The sequence below is a fragment of the Staurois parvus genome, unplaced genomic scaffold (assembly GCF_062004578.1).
Source record: "Staurois parvus isolate SC_StPar_1 unplaced genomic scaffold, SC_StPar_1.0 ptg000604l, whole genome shotgun sequence".
In the NCBI taxonomy this organism is placed as follows: domain Eukaryota; kingdom Metazoa; phylum Chordata; class Amphibia; order Anura; family Ranidae; genus Staurois; species Staurois parvus.
This window is the reverse complement of record NW_028318400.1, coordinates 1,847,239-1,868,837: the sequence shown is the minus strand read 5'-3', so window position 1 is coordinate 1,868,837 and position 21,599 is coordinate 1,847,239. Positions and strand designations below refer to the sequence as shown.

The window sequence follows — 21,599 nt, the reverse complement described above, 5'->3', positions numbered from 1 at the left end:
TCTGGTCCCCCACAGTACACCCAACATGGAAGTGTAATTATTTTAGTAAATATAAACTGCTAAATACCTTTTCTCATCAACAGTTAGAGTAGTCTTGTGACTTCTATCAGTGTCCAGCCCACCACTAGCTAAAGCTTGTAGGAGTTTTCTTTGTGCTCTAGGAGGATGCAGATCCCCTGACCTCTGTCTGGACAGTGCTGATTGGCCCTGTGCTGATCACATGCACTCTCCTAAGAAAAAAAAAAAACCTCTAGCACTACACACCAAACTGAGCATGTGCATGCCTATGGTTCAGTCTGGAGATAAGAGGTGGTCACTTGAAGAAGGGGAGGAACAGAGAAGAAAGGATCAAACAGCCTTTTTACACAATGCAGAGGATTACCCCTTAGGTTCCACAGTGAGTATAACAAGCATGCTTTACTGCATATACAGACTGCTTTTACTGTTGTGGGTTTAGTAACACTTTAAAACCCCTGATAATAAGGTGATTGCAGACTAGTGGTTAAATCTTTGAGACACAGGATTCCAATTGTTAGTGCCACTACGCCCTAGGTCAATAGTGACATGATATGTAACCACTTTAAGACTGCCCTATAGCAGGTGTACTGCTACAGGGTGGCTGCTCTGTTCAAAATTACATAAATATACGTGATTTAGCATTTCCAGGTAGGGGGCGCATGCGTGATGCCCTATCCATGCTGTTATTGGCTCCTGTCAGATGTCAATCACTGAGTCCCGGCCAAAGATTCATGGATGGGACTCGGTAACCGTCGGAGCAGCTGACAGGGGAGAGATCTGAGTATAAACAACATAGATCTCTCTCCTGTCAGTGGGGACATGCTGATTTCTATCTCTCTGCAAAGTGCGTCCCCTAGTAAAACAGCACACTGTTAACTCTTTGATCGCCCCAGATGTTAACCTCTTCCTGCCCAGTGTCATTAGTACAGTGATAAATGCTTTTTATTAACACTGATCTCTGTATTCGTATCACTGGAGATGTCAGTGGCAGTTAGTCAGTTCCCACCCAGTGTCAGAATGCCCGCAGTCCTGCATTCCTGCTATAAGTTGCTGATCGCCACCATTACTAGTATAAATAATAAATAAAAATTCAAGTATTTATACTGCCATTTGTAGACGCTTTAACTTTCACGCAAACCAATTAATATACACTTATTGGGATTTTTTTTTACCAAAGACATGTAGCAGAATACATTTTGGACAAAATTTATGAAGAAATTTTTTGTATTTTTCATGCCGTATGTTTATAGCAAAAAATATTGTTTTGGTTTTCTTTACATTTTCGGTCTTTTTTAATTTATAGTGCAAAAACTAGAAATCCCAGTGATGATCAAATACCAGCAAAAGAAAGCTCTATTTATCTGAAAAATATTATATAAATTTCATTTGTGTACAGTGTTGCATGAACGTGCAATTGACAGTTAAAATAGCGGAGCGCTGTATAGCAAAAAATGGCCTGGCCATGAAGGGGGTTATATCTTCCGGAGGCCAAGCGGTTAATCGTATTGTATAATTCTATTTTTCAGCTGGATGTTCTATGCAATGGCGAGATTATGGGGAAGGACCATACAATGGAGTTCATATACATGACAAGGTGGCGGCTGAGGGGTGAAAATGTAATTACATTCATACTTTTTTTTACATGTTTGTTACTGTTAGATTTGCTGATCCTTCTAGTAATGTTGGCCATAGATGGCTGAACCAATTTCTTAATTTCAATCCTTTTGTGGTTGTGCCTGTTCAACAGAAGAGGATTGTTAGATCTGCTTCTGTTGAAAGGGCTTGGAAATGTATTCTCGATCAGATGGCTGCAGTCGCTGATCAGTGAATTCTGACAATAGAGAGTCCTGCTGTCAGAATACAATGTCCCAGTGGGAAGGATTTCTTTGTTCATATTGATTATGTAGATCGAGGAATCTTTTCTTTTTCTCCCTTCATCCCACTGGCTGAACGAAAAAATAATAATTTATGGCCAGCTTAACACACCTCTCTCTCCCCAGAACAGCGGGGGTGTTTTGTATTCCTCATTCCTGAGAACAATGTAACTGATAAAATTGCAGCACAGGCAAAGCATGCAGGAATTTATCTCATAAGATTTTTGGGGGGATTAACCACTTGTCGACCGTCCCATAGCCAAAAGACAGCTACAGCGTGGTGGGCTAGTTCTGGGAGGGCGTACATGGATGTCCTCCTATTATTATTATTATTATACAGTATTTATAAAGCGCCAATAGTTCGCTCAGCGCTGTACATTACAAAGGGGGACAGAACAATACCAATACAATGTGATACACGAGGGGTTCGAGGGCCCTGCTCTTTCGAGCTTACAATCTAGGAGGGAGGGGGTGGTGGCACAGGAGGAGATAGCTGTGGGGGATGGGGTGGTAGGAAGAGTGGAGGAGGTCGGCAAGTTAGCAGGGGGTGGGGTAGGCTTCCCTGAAGAGATGGGTTTTCAGGGTGCGCCTAAAGGAGAGAAGAGTAGGTGATAATCTGATGGGTTAGGGCAGGGAGTTCCAGAGGATGGGTGACACCCTGGAGAAGTCCTGGAGGCGGGCATGGGAGGAGGAGACCAGGGAACTAGAGAGAAGGAGGTCTTGTGAGGAGCGGAGTGTGCGTGCTGGGCGGTACTTGGATATTAGGTCGGTGATGTAGTTCGGGGCAGTATGGTGGACAGCTTTGTACGTCAGCGTTAGGATTTTGAATTTGATCCGTTGCGCAATCGGAAGCCAGTGGAGGGATTGGCAGAGGGGGGTGGCGGAGACAGAGCGGTTAGAAAGGTGAATGAGTCTGGCAGCCGTATTCAGGATGGACTGAAGCGGGGATAGCCAGCGGCGAGGCAGGCCAGTGAGGAGGGAGTTGCAGTAGTCGAGTCGTGATATGATGAGAGAATGGATGAGCTGTTTAGTGGTTTCTGGGGTTAGGAACGTGCGGATTTTGGCGATGTTGTGGAGGTGGAGTCTGCACGAGTTTGTTAAAGATTGGACTTGGGGCTGGAAGGATAGGTTGGAGTCCAGAATGACACCCAGTACTCTGGCCTGCAGGGCGGGTTTGATGGTAGCGTTGTTGGATGTGACGGAGAAATCAATGGGGGGTGGTGTCCGGGCTGGGGGGAAGACAAGAAACTCGGTTTTGGAGAGGTTCAATTTAAGGAAGTGGAGCGACATCCAGTCTGATATGTCGCTCAGTAGGTGTGTGATTCGGGCTGAGACCAAGGGGGTGAGGTGGGGGGTTGAGAGATAGATTTGTGTGTCGTCGGCATAGAGGTGGTAGTTGAAGCCGTGAGAGTGTATGAGTTGGCCAAGGGAGGAGGTATAGATGGAGAAGAGAAGGGGCCCAAGGACAGAGCCTTGAGGGACCCCAACAGAGAGGGGGAGTGAGGGGGAGGTGGTAGCATTATAGGTAACGCTGAAGGAGCGTTGTGACAGGTAGGATGAGAGCCAGGAGAGAGCAGAGTCTCTGAGGCCGAGGGAGTGTAGTTTTTTGAGGAGGAGGGGGTGGTCGACCGTGTCGAAGGCCGCAGAGAGGTCAAGAAGTAGGAGCACTGAATAGTGGCCATTAGCTTTGGCGGTTAGCAGGTCGTTGGAGAGTTTGAGTAAGGCGGTTTCGGTGGAGTGTAGGGGACGGAAGCCGGACTGTAGGGGATCGAGGAGGTTGTTGTCGTTGAGGTGAGAGCATAGGCGGGTGTAGACTAGGCGCTCGAGGAAATTATATGTAAATGGGAGCAGGGAGATGGGTCTGAGGTTGTTCGGGTCATTGGGGTCCAGGGAGGGCTTTTTAAGTATGGGGGTGATGTGTGCATGTTTCAGAGAGGAGGGGAAAGTGCCTGAGGAGAGGGAGAGATTGAAGATGTGGGTGAGGGAGCATAGGATGGAGGAGGAGGAAGGACGTAGGATTTGATAGGGGATAGGGTCGAGGGGCAGGTGGTGAGGCGGGCATCAGAGAGGATCTTGGAGACTTCCTCGATGGTAGTAAGGTCAAAGGTGCGGAGTGTGGGGGGAGCTTCGGTATGAGGAATGTAGGGTGGGGTGGAAGAGGAGGTCAGAGCAGTGGTGGGGCCATGGGAGAGGGGTGATGAGGGGGTAGCTGAGTGAGGGTGAAGGGGGTTGGAGAGAGTTTGAGCAGCGACGAAGTCCCTGCGGGTTATGTCGAGGGGGAGGGGGGATAAGGGGGTAGCTGTGTGAGAGGGGACGGGTTGAGAGGGTGTGTGAGTTGCGGCAATGTCCTTGCGAATTGTGTCAATCTTGTTTTTGAAGTGATTGGCAATCTCAAGGGCAGTGAGTGATGTGCTGGGTGGAGGGGGGGGTGGAGAGAGTAGAGAGTTGAAGGCAGAGAAGAGTCGGCGAGGATTTGAGGAGAGGGCCTTGATGAGGGTCAAGAAGTAGGCCTGTTTGGCAGCATGGAGGGAGGAGGTGTAGGTGTGGAAGGCAGATTTGTAGCGGGTGAAGGCTTGTTGGGATTTGGTTTTGCGCCATAGTCGCTCCAGGGCACGACTTTGTCGTTTGAGGGTTTTGGTGTGATCAGTCTGCCAGGGCTGGAGCGGTCGGGGTCTGATGTTGCGTGTGGTTAAAGGCGCTAGTGAGTCAAGGGCTGTTGAGAGTGCATTGTTGTAGGCGGTCAAAGCCAAGTCGGGGCAGGACAGGGGGAGGATGCGGTCGTGGAGTTGATCAGCTGCAGAGTGGAGGGAGGCAGGGTTAAGGTTGCGGAGGTTACGGCTGGTAGTAGTGTGACATTTGGAGGGGTAGGCATTGGAGGACGAGGAGATAGAGAAGGTGATCAGGTTGTGGTCAGAGAGAGGGAAGGGGGTGTTAGTGAGGTTGTGGGGAGCACAGCGGTTGGAGAAGACAAGGTCAAGGATATTTCCGTCGGAGTGGGTGGTGGATTGTATGCACTGTGCAAGTGCAAAGGAGGAGGTTAGGTGGAGGAGACGGGCTGTGTCTGGGTTGTCGAGGTTGACAGGGATGTTGAAATCCCCAAGGATGATGGTGGGTAGCTCAGAGGAGAGGAAGAAGGGTAGCCAGGAGGAGAAGTCATCCAGGAAGCGGGGTATGGATCCAGGAGGCCGGTATATCACAGCAATCTTCAGGGGGGTTGGGGAGAATAGTCGGACGCAGTGGGCCTCGAAGGAGGAGAAGGATAGGGAGGGGGGGTTTGGGAGGACTCGGAAGGTGCTCTGCGGTGACAGGAGCAGACCAACCCCACCACCTTTACGACCGTTAGGCCTGGGTGAGTGGGTCCAGGTGAGACCTCCGTAGGAGAGTGCAGCAGGGGAGGTAGAGTCAGTGGGCTGGATCCAGGTTTCCGTGATCACTAGGAGGTTGAGGGAGCGGGAAACAAAGAGGTCGTGGATGGCGGTAAGCTTGTTGCACACCGATCGGGCGTTCAGGAGTGCACATGAAAACGGGGGGGAGATTTTAGGGAGCAGGGGGACAGATACTAAGTTGCTGGGGTTGCAGTAGGACGTGGAGGCGGGAGGGTTTTGTGCGGGTGAGGGAGGTGGTGGAGGGCCAGGATTCAGGGAGATGTCCCCCGCAGTTATGAGGAGGAGAAGGGTGAGAAAGGTGGCATGGGAGCGGGATGTGCAGGAGCGTGAGAAACTACTAGTGGAGGTGTTGGGGTCAGTGGGAGAGTGGAGTGATAGGAGGAGGTGGTGGGTGCCATAGAGGGGCGAAGGAAGCAGTGAGGACACAATATACAATTGTTTGGGAGGGGCAGAGGGATATAGTGAATGGATTTTGGGAATGGAGGAGAGGAAAATGAGAAGGAGGAGTGGAAGAGGCATTTTGGGGAGGTGAAGAGAGCAATAGTAGGGATATGATAGCAGTGAGGGTGAGATGTACAGGTTGTGGGGTGGAGCAGAGGGGTAAAGAAATGAGATTTGGGAACAGAGGATAGTAATATGAGAAGGAGAAGAGGGGTGTATTATATAAAGGTACACGGAGTGGGTCTCAGGTATGTAAGATGTTTCCCAGGGTGTTTGCTTGCAGTCTTCCAGCATGCAGTAGAGCTTCTTGCTGTTGTGTCTTCCTGCTGCTTAAGTTCTCCTGCTTTAGTTCAACTGCTGTGTTTAACTGCTTCTTCTATGCACTCCTTCTAAGCCGCACTCACTCTGAAGCAGCACCCCCATCAGAGACTGTGCCCCCCAGGGCATGCATCAGGTGCAATCTGTGTTCACGGTAAAGGGCAAATCAGAGTGGCCCTTTACCATGTGATCAGCTGTATCCAATTACAGCTGATCACAGTGTAAAAAATAAATGCCGGTTATCGGCAGTCATCTCCTCACACTGACAGCATGTGAGGAGAGCTGGTAAGTGGTGATCTACACAGGGGACATCTACACTGACAATCAGTGCAACCCCATCAGTGCTGGCTGTCAGTGCCCCTCAATGCTAGCTATCAGTGCCCATCAGTGATGCCTGTCGGTGCCCATCAGTGCTGCCTGTCAGCGCCCACCAGTGCCGCATATCATGCAGCCTATCAGTGCCACCTCATCAGTGCCCATCAGTGCAGCCCCATCAGTGCTGGCTGTCAGTGCCTCTCAATGCTAGCTATCAGTGCCCATCAGTGCTGCCTATCAGCGCTGCCTATCAGCGCCCACCAGTGCCGCATATCATGCAGCCTATCAGTGCCACCTCACCAGTGCCCATCAGTGCAGCCTCATCAGCGCACGAGTGAAGGAGAAAATCACTTATTTACAAAACATAATAACAGAAACTAAGAAAAACTGTTTTCAAAAATGTTGGTCTTTTTTTTTTTTGTCAAACAAAAAATCCAGTGGTGATTAAATACCTCCAAAAGAAAACTCTATTTGACTAAAAAATGATAACAATTTTGTTTGGGTACAGTGTTGCATGAGTGCGCAATTGTCATTCAAAGTGCGACAGCTCTGAAAGCTGAAAAGGGTTAAAGTGCTTGGCAAGTATTTAAAGTGGTTTTTGCTTGAAACTGGTTGTAAACCCTCACATATATCCAGTGAGATGAAACAAATCCTCCCACATAGCTGTATCTGTTTATCTGCAACCGTCTGTCCTCTACATCCATGCAAAGTGCAGAATTTACACAGGATCTCACAGCTCTAAAAAGCTCTAAAAAGCAGGGGGTGGAGAGCTGAAGTTACATCAGTATGGGGAGCACTGAGAGCTAATTGGAGAGTAGGGAAACACATTCCTTTAAACGGCACACAGGAACAGAGCTGAGGCTGTCAATCACAGGTTGGGCCCTCCCCTGTCACCATTTTTTTCTTGGTGTCAGGAAGACTTGTCAGACGTGACTCATGTCTAGCAAAGGAACAAGGCAGTGGACAGAAATGACACTTAGTGCTCTGGATTGAGACAAGTACACACTATAGAGGGATATACTTTGTTCATATTTCATGTCTGAGGTTTACAACCACTTTAATGCATTCTCTGCTTTTAAGGTAAAAAAACACTTCCACTGCCTGTCCACCCCCGTAAACACTTACCTAAGCCCTTTCCAGCGATGTGCACTAGAGCAGAAGCTCTCCTGGGTCTCTGCCTCCTCATTGGCTGAAACACACAGTGGGGGCTGAGCTGCACGCTGTGTGCCTCATAGCCACACAGAGGCAGCACGGGAGCAAGCACAAACACGTGCCCCCCAGAGCAAGCAGCTTGCTTTGGAGGCACTCAGCAGGGGGGAGCGGCCTGGAGTGCTGGTAAGGGACCTAAGAAGAGGAGGATTGAGGCCGCTCTGTGCAAAACCATCGTACAGAGCAGGTAAGTATAACATATTTGTTATATTAAAAAAAATGAAACGATCACTTCATATCTATTAATGCAGTTTAGTAAGCCTAAGGACTCGAGGTTTGTGGAAATGAGAACTTATTTGTATTTTCATGCAATGTGTTCTCTTTTGTTTATTGTAGTCTTATCCAATGGTATTGCAATATCGACCAAGAATTGACTTTGGTTAATTGGTCAGAACACACTGAGAACAAAACTTCTGCACTGTGTTTACTCATCGACAGATTGCACAATGAATGGATGTGCCTAATTACATGGACTAAAAGGACACCATCGATTTTCAGCATGCAAATATGGATGTGGTCTCTTTCTCTCCAGTTTGCCAGTAGTTTCTTCCTAGTTTATTGTTCAGAATTGAAGTGCCAGTCTGTTCCACAGCCTCTGACTTCTAGGTGTGCTACCTACATGCTGCAAATCCCAGATTTTCAAAGTGGCTGTATTACTGTTCTGCTGTGTTATTGCTTAACAGCAGTGTTTGTTCATTACACGTATTTTATGGGGGTAAACTATTATCTGGTCTGCACTGTAAAGGTTGTCTTTGCAAACATTTAACTGACAAAGTAACAAACACTTGCATTAGGAAGCCAACATTTATTTGTACTGAATGTCCTAAAGACTGTTATATTATTGGACGGGATTTGCCAGCTGCTTAGATGCTGCTGCCTTCTGCTTTTTTTTTTCTAGGTGTTTTCAATTTAAAAATGGCAATAAATACATGCTGGTCAATATTGTCTCAAACTCCATTCAGATAAAATGCTTAAAGCAGTATTAAACCCAAAAGCAAACATTTATTATATTGTAGTTTACCAAGTCTTAGATGTGATGACCGCATTTGTTTTCTTTTTTAGGTTTTCTTTCACTTTTTTACCTAATGATCTGGCCTGTACATTTGCGTTTTTTCAACAGAGCAAGCTGTCCTGCAGACGTAGCAGATAGAGGGTTGAGGTGAACCATTTAACACTGACAACATTGCTTACAATGATCAGCTGTTATTTAATTATGTAAAACCTTCATCCCAAAAGGAAAAAAAAAACTGTTGCTGTACTGGTTAAAGGGGAAGTACAGTCAAAGCTCTGTTGGCTGTACTTCTCTTGTGGATCACAGGAGCAGTGGCATCCCGAGGCAGGTGCAGGGGGTGCAGCCCGCACCAAGTGACACTTACCACACTGGGTGACACCGGACCCGCTTCACGGAAAGGTAAGTTGTAAAGCAAGCCAACGATCCCCACAGGATGGATCTGATCCATCCTGCATGGATCGTCGGCTTTCTTTACAACTTACCTTTTTGTGGAGCGGGTCTGGTGCCACCCCGTATAGGTTGCATGCCAACAATCCCCGCTGCAGGATGGATCGGATCTGTCGATTGGGGAGCATAATGGATCAGCTGCTGCCTCCCCCTCCACAGCCCAGCGCTCCAGTGAGCACTGGGGGGCAGAACTGACAGTCTCACTCAGAACTCAGCGATCAGCGGTCATGTGATCACTGCCGGTGGGGGACAGATACAGCATCGTACCGATGCTTCATCCACCTAGGTAAGTATAAATGGCGGAAAAAAAGCCCTACTTCTCTTTTAAGGCTAGGTTGACATAGATGCGGTGCAATTTTCCTGCAGGTTTTAATGCAAATTCAAGTGTTGTTCAGCAATGCAAGTGCATTTCTGATGTGATTTGGCAGCATTCTCAATCAGTCTCTCTTTCTATTTCCCTCTCTCTTTCTCTCTCTCTCAACATGGACCAGGGATGGGAGATAGGGAACAAAACACAGATTTTCAGAAAATGTACTGGATTCCTGTTATCTTAGGACAGAAAAGCGATTTCCATTGAAGTCTATGTAGCTATAAATTGCACCGCACTGCACTAAACTCACACAGGACCCTTTTTAAAATCGCATCGGACTTGCACTGCATTTGTGTGAACGGCCCCCATAGAAACTCATGTTATTTCACTTGTCATGCAATTCCATGCATTCTGGAACGCTTCAGAAATTGCATTAGTGTGAACCAGGGTTAAAAATGTTCAATTTGTTAGTGCAATTAATTATACTACCCCCCCCTCGGCCACCCCAGATTAACAGTGCTGCTGTACAAAAGTCTTTGTTGCTCCTTCATCCAGAGTGTAGGCATTTCTAATACATGAAGGGTGCTTCTGGGCAGATAACCAGGGGAAACAAGAGAGAAAAAAATCCTCAAAAAAAAAAACGAATGCAGCCACCACATAAAAACTTTATTATACTGCAATATATTAAGTTTGGGGTTTAAAACTGCTTTAAACTAAGATGTGTCAGGAAACCCCCAGTAACCCCAAAGCCTACTATCTGTTTGCGTTCATTTATAACCTGAACCATGGACAGGATATCATCTGGTTGGAGCACTTACGCTGGCCATACACCAGTAGAATTTAATTTGAAAAAAAAAGATTTTCGAATAGTTGATTGGGGCAAATCATCAGTATGGTTTTTGACCATAGTGACAAAGGAAAATGAAGAAGGGCGGAAATTTTTCTTGAATTAATGAAATTCTCATTGTAAATGTGTTTTGTTTGGGGAAAATTGTACTTGCTGTAAAATGCACATGTGCAACCCGAAATCCAATGTAAAATTTGAAACATTGGCATAGTAATCTAACAAAATTGTATTTGTTTGCATACAAAATTTGTCTTGTCCATGTAGATTGGAAGATCTATATGTGTGGACTACTTGTTTACATGACCAAATCAAACCCATGCCTGTGACCTGTACAGATGTGTGTCGATTGTGCAGAACTCTAATGTACCTGTGCTTGCAGCGGCTCAAACTAAGATCACTGCAAGTGTCACTAAACATTACCAGTTATGTTAAATAATGGATGTAGTTCACAGCCTGCATGTCCTTTTGATGTGTTCAAATGTAGACACATTGAAGACAGTACAGCCAATGTGTTAAGCATGTCAGATGGGTGGCTTCCGGGCTGCATGCAGCCCTCTTGCCCCTGATTTGTGGCCCTCAATTTATAATTTCAATCCCAACTCCAGGAAAATAAAAAATCCACCCTTGCAGGAATCCTCGCTCTGGTGTTGTCCTCCTAAAGCTCTGGTCTGTAGTCATCACACTCCATAGAAGGACATTAAGCCTGTATGGTACACTGGAGCGTGACCTGAGTTACAGGGGACTCGTTGCAGCGCAGGAGGAATCTGCAAGACTGAGGAGTAGGGTATTTACTCCTTAATCATCTGCCTCTAGACTACATGAGCATTTAACCTGGGGGTGCTCAACCTTTTGAAGAGCATGGCCACTTAAGTGATTTGGTAACTGATTGCAGGCCACAATGAAATGAAATGGTCCCAAATTTGTTATTTTGAGCAGCATAATGAACATTTTCCTTCTGAAGCCACTGAATGCCGGCAGAGTTGGCGGTGGGGGGGTAGAGCAGGAGTAGCTGGCATTTAGCAGTTGCAGGCAGAAAATGGTGAGGTTTGATTCCTGTATATGCTGTCCAGCCCTCCTATCCAAGTGAAACACAATGTGACAGGGAGGCCGCAAGAGCCCCCTGGAGCATGGGGCAGGGTCGCCATTGCAATCCCTGATGCTACACCAGTGGTCGTGGGTGTAATAAACATGTTTCAATTATGGGCTTTTACTGCCCCCCCAAACTGAAAATTTAAATAAGCCTTTTACTGTCCTGAGCCCCCTATAAGGCTGCTTTCACACTGATGCGCTGTGGTTTACCTGCATCACGGGTGCAGAGCAGTGCAGCTGTGGCTTTCCTGTGGGTTAGCTTCTCTTTGCTATAGACCTCTATTATAACTTGCAGATGTGGTGCACTTTGAAAGTGCACGAAAACTTCTGCATTCAGTTTGGGGTTGAAGACCACATCAGAGGACTCAGAGGGCCACAGGTTGAGCACTCCAGATTTAACCCTTGCATTGGGGAAGGGGGGTCTGTAAAGATGGATTTTTTTTATTCATCTGGAGTTGGGTTTTAAAATTAAATGAGGCCCACAATGTGCCCGAGCTCATTATAAAAGCTGTTCTTCATTATGTTGCAACTCTGTCATTCAAGAAATGTTTTAGTGCCCCTTTTCTTTGGGAAAAAGTTTTGAAAGTGTACCCAAGTGCTACAGTTTGTCTGGAATAAAGTAAGCATGGCCCCCAGGAGAGAAAACAAGGCCACTTGAATATTATTTCCACACAGTATGACCCATAGTTGCATTTCAGTTTGACATGCCTGGGGTATGTGGCCTTACTAATAGTGAACCCAGTCCATTTTCCTGAACTTCTTGGAATTGACAATTTTGTATTCTTGATAGGAAATTTGACAATGTGCCGGTATGTGCAGTGCACTCGTTTTTGGGCACGGCAACGTCAGTGCAGTACTTTTGGGTAAAATCATTTTATCACTAAGTACTTTGAGAGCAGAATGTTTTTGTCACCTGAAAATTTACTAGAAAAAAAAAAAAGGAATTGAAACTAATTCTATTTTCTTCCTTTCCTGGTAATCATACAGGGATTTGGAAATGGCAATAAAATGCTTACACGGGTTCTAAACCTTCTCCAAAATTATATATTAAAAAAAAATTGCACTTATGTTTGGAGAAGGTCTAGAGCCTCTGGCAGCTTTAAATTGCTGTCTATGGTTTTGCTGGGGAGATGTCCTCTTTTTCTTGTCATAGTAATTACTATCTCTGTGAATAAGGCACCAATCTATAATGAGCTGACAAAGGTTCTAACCCCATCCCTTACAACAAAACAAAGGGTTTTTAGTGCTGTATGTGTCTTTTTTGGAACAATTTCCCTTTTGTTAACCTATCTCAGGGACTGTCATCACTGGGACAGGAACTAAGAGAAATGATACATAATGGACACCCGCACCAATAAAAACCTACGTTTCCTACCCATCCCTGGTATTAGGAAAAAAAAAAATCTCTTTTGGAGTTCCACTTCATGGGCCCATTCACACCAGTCCACTATGTTGCATTAACTGCATGTGCATTAATTTGCTTTGTGTTAGGGCAGCCCACTAAAAAGCAGGTATGTTGAGTGGAGCAATGGGAAGGTGAGTATGGGTGCCATTCAAAATAAATGGCACTGCAACAGACCAAAGTGTGTGACTGTGTGTTGTCATAATGGGTGCATGATCGCAGTGCACTGGTGTGAATGGGCAACTTTTGTCACTGAACTACATAGAACATATCCTGTAAAACTGGGTATACACTTTGAGTTTTTATTTTTTCATTTTAACCAGCTGAACAAAAAAAATAAATAAAATCACAGATTCTTGCATCCTCGCAAATTATGTGGACGCAGGGATCTGCCCACTTGCTATTGTACTCAAACAGTGGGGACTCTTCCTCCCCTTCTCCCTTCAGAATACACCAATCCGTGCTGCAGCAGCTGATCCAATGCTGATTTTCCAGCAGGTTTGTTTGACAGAAGCTGGTCTACTGTTGAACGGACAGGGCTACAGACAGATCGTAATTCAGCCTTTTTCTGCTGAAGCGGACAAATTTCTGTACGTGTATACCCAGCTTAAAGTATAACTAAAGGCAAATCCTTTAATTTAGCTTTGGATAGAGTGGAATGGGACTAGAACACCTGTCAGGTTTTTATTGCAGTCTGTGACCCATAAGGCTGCTCTCACATTGATCCATTTTTCTTCTGCTGCGTTAAAAAAAAAAAGCTGAAGAAAAATGTGTGACTATGTAATCCTATGGCACTCCTCACACTGATGTGTTGCGGGTCCGCTGTGGTTATTAAAATCCTGCTTGCTACATGTTCAATGCAGTAAAAAAAAAGCACTAAAAACAAACCTCCCCATTGAAATGAATGGAAAACACAGCAAAAATGCATCAAAATTGTACCTGCATTGCATTTTTGGTGTAGGCTTTGAGTCACATGTCCTGAAAAAAACATGATACAAACGCGGCAAAAATACATATGCATCTTTGCTACGGATCAGTGTGAAAGTAGCCTTAGAGAGATTCACCCTGTCCTGTTTTCCATTAATATCAAATGTGATAGCAATAGAAACCCCAAATTTTGGGTTGCCCCAAGAAAAGTAATGGGAGGGGGGATTTTCCAATGGGGATACCAGTTCTGGTGACTTTGGGCTTCCCAAGGAATTCCCCTAATTTGCAGAGATGTCCTCACTTCCTGTTTTGGCTATGGGACAGAAAGTGAAGGTAAATCTCCCAAATGGGATACATACAGGGGCGGACTGACCATTTGGAAACTCGGGCACTGCCCGAGGGCCCGGGGTCAGTAGGGGGCCCCATGAGATGCCCCTGGTACCTTTTTCATAGGCTTTTTTGAGTTTGGGCATGGACACAGGGGCCCCATGATCCCCTATTGCCCGGGGGCCCCATGAGTTTTCAGTCCGCCCCTGGACACATAGGGGTTTATTTACTAAAGCTGGAGAGTCCAAAATCAGACTCCCTTCTGCCTAGAAACCAATCAGCTTCCAGGTTTCATTGCCAAAGCTTCATTGAACAAGCTGAGGTTAGAAGCTGATTGGTTTCTATGCAGAAGGGAGTCTGATTTTGGACTCTCCAGCTTTAGTAAATAAACCCCATAGTTACATAGTTAGTCTGGCTGAAAAACGACAAAAGTCCATCCAGTTCAACCAAAGCATGATCCAATTTGCTCCTGCTGGGAAAAAAATTCCTTCCTGATCCCCCAAGAGGCAATCGGGTATTTCCTGGATAAACTTTACCTATAAATGTTAGCATCCAGTTATATTCTGTGTATCTAAGAAACAATCCAGGCCTTACAGATGGCAAAAAATAAACTTATGGGTTATAATCCTCCATTGCTCTATCCAAAATGAAAAAAAAGAACGTTTTGCCTATAGTTCTACATTAAGGCTTCGCCGCTCAGCAAATATAGTTGAGGGCCTACAGAAGAGAACTGGTCTGAATAAATATGTTTTTATTTGCACTTATATGAAGGTAACATATACAGGATATCTGTATCCTAAATAAATATATACACACATGCACCACCCACCATATCCCAATGCTCTTCTGTTATTGTCGGCCAAATGTTTAATACTCATTAGTCTTCCGCTTTGTTTTCAGATAATTTATTGGATAATACAGATTTAATGCAAATAATTTAAGCTGCATGTAAAATTTATTTTGGCCATTCGTGCGTTTGTAATACGAGGTCTATAATTTTTCTTTTACCTTAATAATAATGTATCTCATAAGTATTTTATTTATGCATTTACAGTTGTTTTTTTATTACTTTGTCTCCCATAATTTTATGTAAACATTTTAAAAAGGTAGACTGGTAGCACTTATTCGTATTGTTCTAGAGAAATGTGTGCCTCATTATAGAATTATACAGTATATGATACAATATATTGTTTATATAAGAAATCTATAGTAATGTGTACAGTATATGCACTGTGACTAGTTAGGAAGAATATGGTTATTAATACTTGTCTAGTGATGTGGATATATTTTCTTATCTATGTTTCTTTGAATAGAAAACAAAATTAGAACATGCTGACAAATATAATTCTATAAAATGTTAAAACATTTAAGATGCCTTTACAGTAAAAAAAAAAAAATAACCAAAATTGATGTATAAACTACAGAGGATGATCTTTAATAACTATATACATAGTATAATGACCAAATTCCTTGCACTACCATATTTGAAGAAGGGACTTGATGTCAGGAAGTATATTTTTATAAGTTATTTTCAGTTTAAATCTATTTTGTACCTGTTAAAGAGTAAGTGAGCTTCTTGCATTGTGCTGGTTCCTTTTAAATCTAAAATTTTTTAACCGCTGAAGGTGAAATGTGTTTTTTACAAAGTGGCGTTTTTGTAAATATATAGTCAAGAGTTTAACATGTATCAAAGAAGTTTACTCTAATTTTAAACTGGATTGTTGGTGTATTTTTTTCCATTCCTTTAAAGGGAAGCCAAATTACCATAATAAAAAAAAGACTGATCACTAAAGGTTGAAAGTGTTCTGTACTTCCTTTTCATGGGGAAATACGTACGTTTCTGAGCAATATTTTCCTTAATGTTCATCTCAAACTGTTGTTTCCATTTCTAGCCTGTCAAATAGTATTTGTATTGGTAAAGAAAGATGAATGTGTTCTCACTTCTGTTTTCATCAATAAAAAGCTTCCTGGTGTACCACTTCTACATCAACCATTCTCTTTGCAGTTCATTTATTTTATATGCATCTAGTTTTCAAACGTTTTTTTCCCAATGACAACTAAAATGACCTCAAGTGGTGAGAAGGTTGGTTATCACCCACTAGCACCTCCCATATCCACCCCCTGACAGATCAGCACATTCACTAATACAGTGATCAATGCTAATACTGTACACTTTTACTGTACTAATGACACTGTCTGGGAAGGGGTTAACATCTAGGGACAATCAAAGGGTGAACTGTGTGCCTAACAATGTGATATGTGTGTAATGTGTACTGTTTTTACTTCACCATTTGGCCTCCTGTCTAAAAAATAGTTAATTAGCTGCCCCTGTATACTGGAATTGCACAGCTGTGACACTATACTAGCAATGAAGGTGATCATCAACTTATAGTTGTACAGTGATAGTGTGGCAGGCAATCTGGTGCTAGCTGATGCTGGCTGGGAGGTACGCTTACTGACTGACATTGTTAGTGACAATAATACAGTGATCAGTGCTAGTACTGTACACTTTTACTGTAGTAATGACACTGTCTGGGAAGGGGTTAACATCTAGAGACAATCAAAGGGTGAACTGTGTGCCTAACAATGTAATATGTGTGTACTGTGTACTGCTTTTACTTCACCATTTGGCCTGCAAAGCAGGGAGAAGAAACAGCCAGATCACTGTTCCCTGTACATGGAGTTCTGTGTTTTTGTAAACACAGAACTCTTGTGTGTGATCAAAGTGAAAAATATTGTTTATTTTCTAAAAAAATTTTTTTTATAGCTCAAAAAATAAAAACCGAACAGGCAATAAAATAACACCGAAAGAAAGCTCAACTTGTTGGAAAAAAAGGATGTAAATTTCATTTGGGTGCAGCGTTGCATGACCGCGCAATTGTCAGTTTAGCGTAGAGCCGTATCGCAAAACGTGGCCTAGTCAGGTAGGGGAGTAAATCCTCTGGAGGGCAAGTGGTTAATTACAAATCTAGCAGTATGCCTGAGCACATTACTGATTATTTCCTATATTCTTTTAAAACACGAGTTCCTTCATGAACACATTGACTTTTTACAGATCTAGTATGCATTGTAATATGTTATGTAACAGTTTTCTATGGGTAATAGAATTTTTCCTAACTTATTCCTTAGAATCAGAAGTGATTTATTGGTCCAGTTTCCATTAAACAAACTGAAATCTGCTGGCACACTGTAATTTGAGCACCTCCTTTCAATGGCAAATATCCAACAACCTCATTTGGAAGGCATGTTGCATTTATAATTCATAAAAGTGTTGGCTTTAATCCCAAACCGACATAGGAAGAGAAAATGTTCTCAAGGCGTTCAAAAAACACGGCATACTCAATTTTCCAAGCTACTAGCTTTTACTGCCATTTGTATCCTTTACGATGTTTTTCTAAAATCTCCCTTTTACGGGAATTCATTTCAGTCAAACCGGTTTCAGCGGTCGAGCTTAAACATATAAAATCTACTTGGTTTACCTGCATAACAAACCGAACTCATAATAGAAATTTGGGGAGAAAATTGATTTGTTCTGTCATGTCAGACTGTGCAATTTTATGAAGATAGAGAAGTTGTCTGCGTTATATCGGCCATCATGATGACCTGTCTATTCTAATATATGGATTCCAACTGGAGATAACCTGTCAATGATAGTGCTGTGTAGCCTGCGCCCTGCGCCATGTTGCTGCTATGTGCTTAGCAATGCCAGTATGCTGAGGCCCCTTTCACACGGGCGTTCCATTTTTTTCATCAGTTCAGGCATGTTTTTTACAAGAAGAAAGATCAGTTTAGGTCAGTTTTTAATCAGTTCACGTTTTTTTTTCATCAGTTTACATCAGTTTTTTATCAGTTCATATCAGGTTTTCATCAGTTTACGTAATTTTTACATCAGTTCACATCATTTTTACATCAGTTTACGGCAGTTTTTCATCAGATTACATCAGTTCACATCAGGCTTTCATCAGTTTACATTAGTTTTTCATCAATTCACATCATTTTTACATCAGTTTATGTCAGGTTTTCATCAGTTTACATCAGTTTTTCATCAGTTTATGTCAGTTTTTCATCAGTTTACGCCAGGTTTTCATCAGTTTATGTCAGGTTTTTATCAGTTTACGTCAGGTATTCATCAGTTTATGTCAGTTTTTCATCAGTTTACGTCAGGTTTTCATCAGTTTATGTCAGGTTTTTATCAGTTAACATCAGTTTATGTCAGTTTTTCATCAGTTCACATCAGTTTTTCATCAGTTTATGTCAGTTTTTCATCAGTTCACATCAGGTTTTCACCAGTTTGTCATTTTTTCATCAGTTTACATCAGATTTTCATCAGTTTATGTCAGTTTTTCATCAGTTCACATCAGGTTTTCACCAGTTTATGTCATTTTTTCATCAGTTTACATCAGATTTTCATCAGTTTACATCAGTTTTCATCAGTTTACGTTAGTTTTTCACCAGTTCACATGAGGTTTTCATCAGTTTACATCAGTTTTTCATCAGTTTACATCAGTTCACATCAGGTTTTCATCAGTTTTTCATCAGTTTATGTCAGTTTTTCATCAGTTCACATCAGGTTTTCACCAGTTTATGTCATTTTTTCATCAGTTTACATCAGTTCACATCAGATTTTCATCAGTTTACATCAGTTTTTCATCAGTTTACGTTAGTTTTTCACCAGTTCACATCAGGTATTCATCAGTTTACATCAGTTTTTCATCAGTTCACATCAGTTCACATCAGGTTTTCATCAGTTTACATCAGTTTTTCATCAGTTTATATCAGTTCACATCAGGTTTTCATCAGTTTACATCAGTTTTTCATCAGTTCACATCAGGTTTTCATCAGTTTACATCAGTTTTTCACCAGTTCACATCATTTTTACATCAGTTTACGTCAGTTTTTCATCAGTTTACATCCATTCACATCAGGTTTTCATCAGTTTACATCAGTTTTTCATCAGTTTACATCCGTTTTTTTTACATCCTTTATCAATGCAAAAATGAACCATATGTCCATTTACATCCATTTTTCTTCCTTTTTTTATCCGTTTTCATCCGTTTACATCCATTTTTTGTTTTTTCTGTTTTTTTTGTTACAGAAGAAAAATAGGGCTTTCTTCCATTCAAAAAAATGGATATTAACAGATTAAGCACTTGCCCTCCAGAGCATTTACCCCCCTTCCTGACCAGGCCATTTTTTGCGTTACGGCGCTGCGTTATTTTAACTGACAATTGCGCGGTCATGAACCGTTGCACCAAAATGAAATTTCCATCCTTTTTTCCCACTAATAGAGCTTTCTTTCAGTGGTATTTGATTGCATGTATGTTTTCCAAAAAAATGACAATTTTGAAAAAACAAACAAACAATACTTTTGACTTTATGTGGTTAAACATGTCCAATAAAAAAATTTCAAAAATCTAATTTTGTCATAAATTTAGGGAAAAATGTATTCTGTTACATGTCTTTGCTAAAGAAAAAATACCAATACGTGAAAATTTATTAGTTTACGTGAAAGGTATAGTGTTTACAAATGACGGTATATCTGTATTTTTTTTAACTAGTAATGGCGGCGATCAGCGACACCAATACAGAGATCAGTGCTAATAAAAAAGCACTGACACTGTAGTAATGACACTGGGCAGGAAGGGGTTAACTTCTGGGGCAATCAATGGGTTAACTGTGTGCTGTGTGTGTTTTACTATGAGCCTGTTTGTGTGCTTTCCACTGTAAGCACACTGCTTTGCAGTGTGCTGGAGCCGACAGGGGGCAGAACTGTATTGTTTACATAAAGTTCTCTCCCTTGTCGGTTCAACTTGAGCATTGGCCGTTCGTGTATTTGGCGATCACACAAATGATAAGGGTGTTCAGCAGGCTGTTCGCCTGCTGCGTCCCACAGTGCACTGATTGAACAACAGGCCAGGTCAGATGCAATGCTTTGGCCAATCACAGCACATGATGACGTCACAAGGGGGTCACCCCCCGCCCTCTTGTGACGTCATCACAGTATTGTTGAACTGTCATCTAGGTGCAGCTGTAAGACGGCGGGAGCCAGCATCGAGTGTAGAGCGCGTTTTTTTTTTCCTTTTTTAGGGTCAGTGGTGGCGGAGGGTATTGTGATTGATGTTGGATCTACTTTGGGAGACATTTTTTTTATTTTTGCTTTTAATAAAGGTACTTGTCAAAAACTGTCTACTGTTATTTTTTACACTGTTTTGTGATTGGGTAGCGGTACCATGTACCCTATACTCACATGGGGGGGCCTTCTTGTTAAAGGGGGCTTCCAGATTCTGATAAGCCCCCCGCACCAGATCCCCACAGCCACCAGCCACGGTTGTGTGGAAGAGGCCCTTGTCCCCATCAAAGCACCCCCCCATACTGAGGGCATGTGGCCTGGTATGGTTCAGGGGGGGAGCGGCGCTTGCTTGTCCCCCCTCCCCTCCCCTTTCCTGACCTGCCGGGCTCCATGCTCGGATAAGGGTCTGGTATAGATTTTTGGAATCTGAATTTTTTGCTATTCAGCACTGTGCTAACTTAAGTTGCGATTGCACGTTCATGCAACACTGTACCCAAATGAAATATATATACAGTATATATATATATATATATATATTAATACTAATAGAGATTTTTTTTGGTGGTATTTGATCACCACCGGGTTTTTTATTTTTTTGTTATGTAGAACTACTCCCTTAGGAATTGCTGATGATTTGGGTCCCCCTATAGCCCTGCACAAACAGGCAACACACATTTCCTTCCAGCCTTGCACTCCAGAGACAGTAAACAGTCCTTGAGCTTGTTTTTTTTGGATTTTTTTTTTAGGAGATTTGAACTTGGATGGGGATGAGGGATGCATGGGATGCCCAAGGAACTGTGAAACTGAGGACAAATTCCTTGAACTATGTACAAGTGCTCAGAAGGGTTTTCTCTTCTTTGGAGAGCTGTCCAGCCTCTCCTAGCATACCACCCCAAACCCCAGATAGCCCTCTACAATCCAGCTGTCTGGAGGAATCCCTGGACAAGGGGATCTAGTGTCTATGCCCTCTCCCCTACTTCAGCCCAGGGGGCGTAGAAGTACACACTGTCCTTCTGCAAGCTGCAGGTTGTTAGCTGCCTTCAGGCCTTCTGCTGGGCTGCCTCCTTCTTTAGCTCCACAGATGTCCTCTCTCAGGAGTGGAGGTGAAGTTCAGCTTTCCTCCTGTCAAGCTCCTCTCTGGAGGCAGGCCCCTTCCTTGGGCCTCCTCCCAGGCTCCAAACTCCAGCTTCTGCTGTCCTACCCCTTGCCAAGCCTCCTGCATGGGGATTGGTTGAGATCCTTTAGGTATACAGACCAGCTACTCTTCACCCACTCTCTTCTCTAAGTCTCTAGATCAGGGTATCAGAGGTATCAGCTAATCTGCAGAATCTCTCAGCCCTGACCAAAAATTTGACCCCTCTGACTATTTCACCCGGCTGCTACTCAGCCTCCTGTCTAAAAAATAGTTAATTAGCTGCCCCTAGCATTCCTAGGAGGGTGGTACAGTTATATAAACAAAAAATGACCTACAATTTATTTTCTACTTTCTGTAATAAAACATATCTAGTAATAAAAAGTTTTAACAATGAAATGTATTCATAAATTTAGACCAAAATGTATTCTGCTCCATGTCTTTGGTAAAAAATCCCAATAATAATCGATTTGTG

The 21,599-nt window shown here is 43.1% G+C and overlaps 1 protein-coding gene across 2 annotated transcripts in view; it reads left to right on the top strand.

Moving 5' to 3' along the window:
- PCGF5 (polycomb group ring finger 5) overlaps positions 1 to 15,912 on the top strand; it is a 107,559-nt gene extending 91,647 nt beyond the window's left edge. For both annotated transcript variants that reach the window (XM_089692758.1, XM_089692759.1), the window contains exons 9-10: positions 1,545 to 1,634; positions 7,898 to 15,912. In XM_089692758.1, coding sequence (XP_089548884.1) covers positions 1,545 to 1,634; positions 7,898 to 7,945 — 138 coding nt within the window. In that variant the 3' untranslated portion in view covers positions 7,946 to 15,912. The remainder of the gene's footprint in view (positions 1 to 1,544; positions 1,635 to 7,897) is intronic.
- Positions 15,913 to 21,599: the final 5,687 nt, after the last annotated feature.